At 34.1% G+C, this 10,082-nt stretch overlaps 1 protein-coding gene across 1 annotated transcript; it reads left to right on the top strand.

Moving 5' to 3' along the window:
* The first annotated feature begins 1,710 nt into the window (after positions 1–1,710).
* On the top strand, positions 1,711–10,082 carry LOC116521552 (vomeronasal type-2 receptor 26-like). Its single transcript, XM_032236210.1, has 6 exons — positions 1,711–1,856; positions 2,873–3,161; positions 4,459–5,301; positions 6,207–6,434; positions 8,197–8,323; positions 9,181–10,082. Exons 1-6 carry the CDS (start codon positions 1,711–1,713, stop codon positions 10,080–10,082), a joined length of 2,535 nt encoding a protein of 844 aa, XP_032092101.1.

The following is a 10,082-nucleotide window of genomic DNA, read 5'->3' on the forward strand; positions in this document are numbered from 1 at the left end:
CATGTGTCTCATTTCCATCATTTTAGGGTATTAATAGCAAAACTATTTGACATGGCTGGTAGATGAGTAATCAGGACCTATTACAATATAATATCTATTTTGTATTTCTTGGCTTAATCTGCAAATAGGCTACCTATCTCAAATTGAAACTCTGGCGCCATCATGCCACAACAATCAACTGAGGTCTTGCTTTATCCAACATGATTCTGCCTATATGTAGTAGTGAGGTCTTCAGTAGATGCCAAGTATAATGCCCCACCCTTTCTCTAAGAGGGAAATGAACTGCAAACTATGGATTGTACAGTAACATTACATGATACTGTAATGTTTCCCTTGGAGATCCTAACATATTTTTCTTGGCCCTTTGGCTTCTGGTTTTTAATATCTCTTTCAAGACCTCCCATTCAAATGGGCTCTTGTTGATCTTGATGACTATCTAGGAGGAAGGCTGACCATTATTATTGCTACCTATATTGATTATTCCTTATATGTAATATTGTTCTTATTTTTCCTGAATGAATAGGTTGAGATACTATATTAATGTTGTTCTGAATAAATAAATATTTGAAAGTATAAATAGACAAATATCAACTGATATTTCTGAATTCTGCTTCAGATAATGTTTAACCTTACATAGTTCAATTCTAGTTGCAACAAGAAGTCTCTAGTTCTATCGCTGACTGATCACATAATACTCATGTTGGAAGCACCAAGGCATTTCTGGATTAAAAGAATTAGACAGTGACATCACCATTGCCCGAGGGATGCCCAGTTGGGAATTCTTTTCATGTCAATGGCAAGAGTTGGAGGGAAGGATGGGAGCTCACCCCACCCCATGGCATCACTTGGATCTCAAAAATAGACTTGTCAAATCAGTGTCCTAACCGCACAAGCCACCATGCTTCTATTGACTGATAAAAACAACTTTTAAAAAAGGATCACAACTGTCCTATTTTATCAGTAAAATCCAAAAATAAACAGTGTTCAATGTTAATGTTGTGTCTAAAGGGAGTAGAATGAGGTATTAGAGAGTACAATAATATATATATGAAGGATGATAATAACTTAAAGACTAAAGAATTAAAAAGATCAATGGCAATAATTGGTTACCTGTCTAAATGCTTACTAAAAAGTTACTGGGATGCAATAGATTGTCAGGCAATCTTGGAGACTAGTCATACAATGCTACATGTATTTATTTTATTTATTGATATTTCATTTTTTAAACTGCCAGTGTACCTTAGATAGGACTTTACATGCAAAGTATCTCTTTAATGTTTGACAGTATATGTGTCCATCTGATTCTCTCTTTCTATCACATAATATTTTCTTAATATGCTTAATAGTTGTTTTTGTATTAGTCTTCATAATGCACATCCAGTACTGGGTGAAAAATGAGTATTATTTAGTGGTAATAAAGAAAATTTAAATAGAGAACTTGTCTCCAACCTATAATTACTGAAATTACTGAGTGTGGTTAATTCTATTTTTTCAGACTTGGTATACATTAGGTATATGTATTAGGTATACATTACATTAGAATTATGGCCTCAGTGGAGAATGGGAGTGTTCAAAGAAATCAGTGACTGTTTAAATCAGATTAGAAAACAGTGGAGAAATGTCAGAATAAGATAATTGAGAGTTTACATTATGATGAAACAACTGTTGCTTTCAATTTTGTTCCTATCACCAACAGTATGTATGGCTGAAATGGCAGATGATCCGATTCCCTTTCTACACAATTATTTCCAAGCTGGTGGTTTTATCATTGGTGGTATCACATCTCTTATCACCATCCCTACAACCCCTCCTACTTTCAATGAAGCTCCCCACCATTCATTCAATGATGAATTTCTGTGAGAAACCTTCTTTCTCTTCCCTCTTTCTTCTATTTCTATCTGTATGCAAGTATGTATCTGTGTACTGGTGCTTAGGTATCTGGTTATACTTACTTCACAATGTTATTCAATGTTATTCATATTGAAATGTATGCCCGTAAAATAAAAATGACAGTGTGCATCTTTCATCATTGATCCTTGATGTACTAACTATAAAAGGTGCCTAGACTATATTTGAGACTAAAGGAAATTGACTTCCTTATCAGAAAATGACTTTAAACAAATAACATGATAAGAAGGATTTTTCATTAGTTATGTCAAAGATAAATGAGAATAGCATTATTTAATTTTATTTTTGTATTTTATTTAGTTTGTCAAGATGTATGAGAAAGCAAGTATAAATATGAATATAACATATAATATATAAGTATAAGCAGGTATAAGTATATAGATAATAAATGAGTACAAATAAATGGAAACAGTAGGACAGGCACGCTGGTGTGCTTATGCATGCTCCTTTACAGACCTCTTAGGAATAGGGTGAGGTCCACGGTAGACAGTTTAAGGTTAAAGTTTGGGGGGGGGGGGTTTGAAGATATAACAACAGAGTCAGGTAATACATTCCAGGCATTGACCACACTGTTGCGGAAGTAGTATTTTCTGCAATCAAGTTTGAATTGATTTACTTTGAGTTTGTATCTATTGTTTGCCCATGTATTATTGTGGTCAAAGCATTGGCCAAATAAAAAATATTTTATAGTGCCACAGGCTGCCCTATTTTTAGTCCACAAAATAGATGCAACCAACTAGAAAGAGGGGGAAAATCTAAAGAAATGAAATGATAGTTCTACAGAAAATTTATTCTTGTTCCATGCAAAGTAATCCACACATAAACCATCAAAAATGCATGAAATAAAAGTCTGAAATGGTTTATCTGAAATGGCATGTTATATTATAGAGCGCTTCAATGATGCATACATTTAAAATAGGTCTCTGAGAATTTCCCTTGATATGATATTTAATCATGATTGCAGTGTTCTTACCAAGTACTATCAACATATTTTGGCTTTGGTATTTGCTGTGAAGGAGATCAATGAAACCCCTCATATCTTACCGAACATCACTCTAGGATGCAGAATGTATGATAACTATGCTGGAAGATATACATCGTATGCCACTATAAAACTTTTCTCCAGACAGAAGAAATTCATCCCCAATTATAAGTGTGAAATCCAGAACAAACTCCTTTCAGTCATTGGAGCACTTTATTCTGGAATCTCTTTCACGATGGCACGTATTTTGAGCATCTACAAAGTTCCACAGGTGGGAGTTAAGAAATTTAATATCTGGTCCATAATTTCCTGCATTTTGTAGACTTTGATGGATTATTTTTTATTGAACACATAAAATAATATTAACTTATTACAATAATAAATATAAAGTATTTTGGAATTTAACAAAGTGGTAAAAAGCCATTTTGATCAGATTAAAGAGAATGTGAAGTATACAAGTGTTAGAATGTATTAATTTTCCACATAGCTCCTAATGTTCTCATACAGATCGTCATCATAAAAAAGAGGGTTTCTAAGGCATAACTTCTATTAAAGTTGTAACAAAAGTGATATATGTCATTTGCTGATTACATTTCTTCCCTTTCTTCCTTGATGCATTAATATTAAATAAAGGAAAAATAATCAACGATTTCCCTGAATGATTGTTATGGCCCATCAAGTCAATCCTAATTTCCAGTAACTGAGGTTTATGGACTTATTTATAAGAAATTATGTCTTTAGGTTAAAATAAAATTAAAAACCTGATTAATTTTAAACCCTGTATTAAATGGACATATTGAGTCATTTCACAGAATGCCCAGCTCTCTTGTACATATCAAGGTCTCTACAAGCAATTTAAACAATTTAAACTCCAATAGGTAAGCTCAATGAAACATAGTAAGTGTAGTGGGATAGTCTTGGACTGAAACAATCTTAGCACTGAAACTAATTGTATCAGTCAACCTTTGTCAGACCTTCTTTAATATTTCTTGTTGGGAAAGGAAACTATAAGACATATGCATAAATAAATAAATGAAAGGAATCAATTACAAGTGGGAGTTCTCTTACATCAAATGACCCTACCTATCTTGTGAAAACAAGGGAAATGGCCCCTGTTTCTCATTGCAGTATTTTCTTCCTTCTCATTTGAGTATAACTATATTATAGTTAATGGAATGCAATCTATAAATATTTAGGAGAAAGGAAAAGACAAATAAATTCATTCTCCATCAAGCAAGGTGGAGCACAAAGTTTATACCATAGATGGAAAAGCTTGACATCTCCCAATATACTGATGTAACATATTGTGAAAATACAATTATCATGATAAAAGAGGGAACATACGTAGCCAATATGTATATATTTCTGCATAATAATTCTGTAATATTCTTTTAACACATCGGTCACTCCATATCCAAAGATAAAAAGTGGAAACTGAATTTTGTGTCACAGTGTCACAATGCAGGGATTGTCTTTTGTCCCTTCTTCAAACCCATTGATAATCATGATTTAAATGAAAATATATAATTGCTATTCTTCTCCAAATTTTTCAACTCTCCTTTCAACAGATCACATATGGTTCTCCTCTACATAAGAATGATAATTCTGAAGCACATTCTTTCTATCAGATGGCCCCAAATGAATCCTATCAATACAGGGCAATTGTGCAGCTTCTTTTGCACTTCAGATGGAAATGGATTGGAATCATATTTAAAGATGAAGATGGAGAAAGATTTGGACGTACTATTTCCTCCATGTTTTCTCTTCACAGAATTTGTGTTGCTTTCTTGAAAAGACTCAAGCCATTTTATCTAGGTACTGTTCTTGATGATCTGGATTGGCTAGGGGAAATGTACCTTTTCTTTATGAGAAGTAATGCCAAAGTCGTGATAATTTATGAAAGAAATATTGTGATTTTGAGAACATTACTCTACCTACCAGAAATGGAATTTGTGCCTAAGAAACCAAAAGGGAAAGTGTGGATCTTGGTGGCTCAGAGTGATCTTGCATCATATTCCTATCAAAGGAAATGGGATATCCAAGTCCTTCATGGTGCTCTGTCTCTCACTGTTCATTCAAATGAAGTTCCAGGTTTCCAACAGTTTCTTCGGACTGTAAACCCTTTCTTATCTAAAAATGATGGCTATTTCAAAGATGTGTGGATACATGCATTTGACTGTGCATTTCCCAAACTTCTAACCAAGGAACCTGATGACACTTGCACTGGGCAAGAAAAACTGGAGACACTTCCTGGAGGTTTTTTTGAAATGAGTATGAGTAGCCATAGCTACAGTGTATATAATTCAATCCATGCAGTAGCACATTCCATACAGGCCATATGGTCATCTTCCTTCAGACGCAGAGGGAATGCATTCGAACACACATTTCTTCAAGATCTGCAGCCATGGCAGGTAATAAAGCATGTTTCTCATTTATTATGTTATTAATTAGTGTTTGTGCAATTATTGCATTTTAATCATCTATAAGATTTTGGGGTCTACCTTTATAACTAAGGAATCTGAAATATGATTTCTGCCTCATTCTTAGAATAACAGCAACAATAACTATTATTGTTTAGCACAGCACCAGCAGTAATAGTTATATTAATGCTTTTTCAGATCCAGTTTGTTGTAATAGTTAAAGCAACAGACTGGCAATTGGGACAATACGAAATCATTCTGACCTTAGCCACAAGGTAGTTGGGTAAGATTCAACTAGTCATTCTCTCTCAGTCCTAGGAATAAGACAATGGTGCTATTTCAGAAATCTTACAAAAAAACTGTAGGGTTAGTCAAGGCCATTACCAAAAGAAAAACACCAATTCCAATGTGCTTTAATGTAAACTGAGTTTAGTGAACACAGTGAATTCTTCCTAGATATAATTGATGTGGTTTTGTAATTTTAGTACCCTCTCCTTATATGATGTTTGAAATCCTCTTTTAGAACACACTCTGATATTTTTTTCTAGTTCCCATTTTAAAATGTTCTTATTTTCTGATATAAACTGAAGTTTCCTATTTAATATTTGCATTTCTTTTGTCTGTTTGGGAGGGTGCTGGAAGGGCAATATGAAATGTGCTTTCAACTGCTTATCTACAGTCAGGTCCAACTGAGGTAAGCATCATCAAATAGAGTTTTATTATTACCTGTCATATATTATTTTCTATTTTAAACTCAAAAGGCTATTATTGTATCCTCATGAACATCTGTATAGTCAAATTCAGATGAATGAACAAATGAAGAAAAACAGAATCATAGGTGCTGAGACCCTCCCAACACCTTTTTAGAAACTCTTGTGTTCTCCTTTGTCATGCAGCTCCATTCCTTCTTAAAACGAGTCACATTTAACAACAGTGCAGAAGATCAGGTTTCTTTTGATCAGAATGGAGAATTGATAACTGGATTTGATATTGTAAACTGGATCACATTTCCAAACCAATCCATTCATAAAATCAAAGTTGGGAAACTAGAGCCTTGGGCATCTTCTAGCAAGGTGTTTACCATTCATGAGGATGCCCTTACATGGCCCAGCAGTTTTAACCAGGTAGGTGTTCATATTTTTATATTAATTTTAAATTATTTTTTCTTTAGGCATGTATGTATCTGTGGGAATTTTTCCCGCTCTCAGGAACATACATAAACTGATGGATTTAATATTATTTTTTTAAAAAATTGCATCTCAACTAATATAGAAATTGCTATTAAATAGTCAAGTGTGCTAAAGGGAAAGAAATAGCCCAATAGAACAAAAATGATTTGTTTCACAGATACTTTGTAAATCTCGAATTATATTATGAATTAATACAAAAGTACGGTAATCATGTAGATTTGTGCTTTTACAGAACAAAAGAGAGACAGGAATTTTTTTTTTTTAGTTCAAGAACCAATGAATGGAATTTCCTTCTGAATAAACAGAAACTCAATTCCTTTTAGTTTCAAATTATTAGAATTTTTTTCTTTTTCCTTGAAGATCAGTTTTATTTTATACTTTACTAAACACCATATTATTGCAATTGAATGTAGTTAGATAATTAAAATAAGAACTCTAAAATAAGAGCACTGGAATTTTCAAAGTATAGTGAGTCGCTGGTTAAGAAATGGAAACAAATTACTACAATAAGAGCAGAGATGAGACCCAATTTGGTGTAATGGTTACAGACAGAAGACTAAGAACTAGGAGACTTTGGTAGCTAGCTGTCTTGGGCATGAAGTTTGTCTGTCTTAGGAACAAAGTTTGTTGGTGATCTTTGGCCAGTCATTTTTCTCTCAGCCCTAAAAAGAAGGTAAAGGCAAACCATTACTGAAAGCTTCCAAGAAAACATCAGAAACTACCCTGGGATTTGGGCAAAATTAACTAGAAGGGAAAAAAAGAAAGAAAGCAAGACAAGACAAGAAAAAAGCAACATCCCAAAGATATTGGGTTATACAGCTCTAAATATATATCTGAGTGGAATTTCACCTTGTCACCAAAAATATACATAGACATAGACATAGACATAGACATAGACATAGACATAGACATAGACATAGACATAGACATAGTCATAGACACAGACACACACAGACACACACAGACACACACACACACACACACACACACATATATATATATATATATGTAAAATTGTGCATAATTTTATATTAAGTACAAGCTGCTTTTTAAAAAAAAATGGATGGGGGGGGACAAAAATAAAAAAAATCTTAAAATGTGAGGTCTATAGTCTGAAAATCAGAGGTGGTATTCATCAGGTTCTGATCAGTTCTGGAGAACTGGTAGCTGCAATTTTGAGTAGTTTGGAAAACCGATAAATACCACCCTGAGTGGCCCTGCCCTCATTTATTCTCTGCCTCCTGAGTCGCAGCTGATCAAGAGGGAATGAAGATTTTGCAGTATCCTTCTCCTGCCATACCCACCAAGCCACACATGCCCACCAAGCTAAACCCACCCACCAAGCCACAGGTAGTGAAACTTTTTGAATCCCACCACTGGTGAGAATCTAATTCTGAGTGTAAGGTCGCCCTATCACATGAAACTATTTAAAAAAGTAAAGATAGATTGGAAGTGAAGGGAAGAAGAAAAAAGCAGAAAGACTGAACTCTGAATATAATTCTAAATCTAATTTCTCTGCATCACAAAAAATTCTGAAAAGCCTATAAAGTTATGCAAAATGTTTTTATTTTCTTGAATTCAATTTTTCTTAAATTGTTGATGCCTAGTCAGTATATTTTTCCAAGCTATTTCCAGATTGTTTCTAAATTAACACCCCAAATTGACTACTTAACTCTGCTTCCTGTTCATTTATTAGACTGTGCCCATTTCAACTTGTACAGATAGCTGCCTCCCTGGTTATTTCAAACAAAAACAAGAAGGGAAACAGTTCTGCTGTTATGATTGCCTCATCTGTCCTGAAGGGAAAATATCAAGCCAGCATGGTAAGAATCTTCAAGTCAGATGACTGTATTATCACAAGATGCCTATGTAAAAGTATCTACATTATTCAACAATGGCAGAATATTTTTTTTCTTCAACAATTTAATGAAGTATTTAATGTCCAGGTTTTATCTGAAGAAACAAAAAGAATCCACATATCCGTTAAAATAAAACAATTATTCATTAGTTTCAAAGTATAAAATGTTTAAGAAAGGATAATATTTTACATCAGTGTCACAAAATGAAGCAAGTCACTTTAAAATATAAATTTCTAGTAAGATGTCAAGGATATACATTACAGTGGTTAATTCTTTTTTTACTGATCAGTGAGGCTTTCCTTCATGAAATAGTCATCCAACGTGGCCTATAATACTTCAGAGTTAACACCGTAGCCAGAAAGGAAGGGAGCTTTCTGTGAAATACTGTAGTAGAAATTTGGACTTTCTGCTACACTGAATTTTAATCTGATTGGTTATATAAAAGAAAAATGTGGACTATAATCAAGAGAATAGAGAAACAGTCTGAAAAAATATTACTATTCAAAACAGAATTTGCAAAGTTCTTAAATAAGGCATATATGCTTTTGTGCAAGGTCTTGAATATATGAGGGGATTTGGAGGGGGTCTTCATTTGAAGCCAATCAAGCAGCTTCTGTGATTTTTGTTTCAACACCATGAGGTAATCTAGAGTTAAATTGTGGATTTTTAACAATGGATTTCTAACTCTAGAATGCAGCCGAGAGTTAATATGTGTTAGTTAGGTAGCTGTACAAATTTGTTTACTTAATAAATAAATACTAATCAAACTGGACAAATTCATGATATGGCAATCATGACTAAATCAATCTTTTCATGTTTAGATATGGACAACTGCTTAGAATGCCCCCAAGATCAATATGCAAGCAAGAAACGTGACTCATGCATTAGGAAGACAATCACCTTCTTGTCCAATGATGATCCTTTAGGAATGAGCTTAGCTATATTAGCTATTTCCTTTTCTCTCTTCACTCTTTTGGTGCTAGGAACATTTTTGAAATATCATCACACCCCCATTGTCAAAGCCAACAATCGGGATCTCACCTACATGCTCCTTGTATCTCTATTGTTCTGCTTCCTCTGTACATTACTATTCCTCATTCCACCTGGGAATATAATTTGTCTTTTTCGACAAATCAGTTTTGCTATTGTCTTCTCTATGGCTGTGTCTTGTGTGCTGGCCAAAACCATCATTGTGCTTTTAGCATTCATGGCCACCAAACCAGGATCCAGGGTACGGAAGTGGGTGGGGAGGAAACTGGCTATTTCTATTGTCCTTTCTTGTTCCCTTATTCAGGCAGCAATTTGTACAATTTGGTTGGCAACATTTCCTCCCTACCCAGACATGGACTTACACTCAGAAACTGCAGAAATTATATTGCAATGCAATGAAGGTTCATCTATTATGTTTTACTCTGTCCTGGGTTATATGGGCTTCCTGGCAACTTCCAGTTTTACAGTGGCCTTTCTTTCTAAGAATCTCCCCAGCAGTTTCAATGAAGCAAAATTTATCACTTTCAGCATGTTGATCTTTTGTAGTGTTTGGGTATCTTTTGTTCCAAGCTATTTGAGCACCAAGGGGAAGTACATGGTGGCTGTGGAAATATTTTCCATCTTGGCCTCAAGTGCTGCACTATTGGGTTGCATCTTTTTCCCAAAATGTTTCTTAATTTTTCTGAGGCCACACTTAAATGTCAGGGAAGAGTTAATAAGAAAAAAACTTTAA

Source organism: Thamnophis elegans, chromosome Z (assembly GCF_009769535.1).
Source record: "Thamnophis elegans isolate rThaEle1 chromosome Z, rThaEle1.pri, whole genome shotgun sequence".
NCBI lineage: Eukaryota > Metazoa > Chordata > Lepidosauria > Squamata > Colubridae > Thamnophis > Thamnophis elegans.

Excerpts from the sequence above, each read along its gene's own strand:
- LOC116521552 (XM_032236210.1), top strand. The coding sequence starts at position 1,711 with ATGGCAGATGATCCGATTCCCTTTCTACACAATTATTTCCAAGCTGGT. Across the intron at positions 1,857-2,872 it reads TCATTCAATGATGAATTTCT|TGTTCTTACCAAGTACTATC; the intron begins GTGAGAAACCTT and ends TCATGATTGCAG. Across the intron at positions 6,435-8,196 it reads GGCCCAGCAGTTTTAACCAG|ACTGTGCCCATTTCAACTTG; the intron begins GTAGGTGTTCAT and ends TTCATTTATTAG.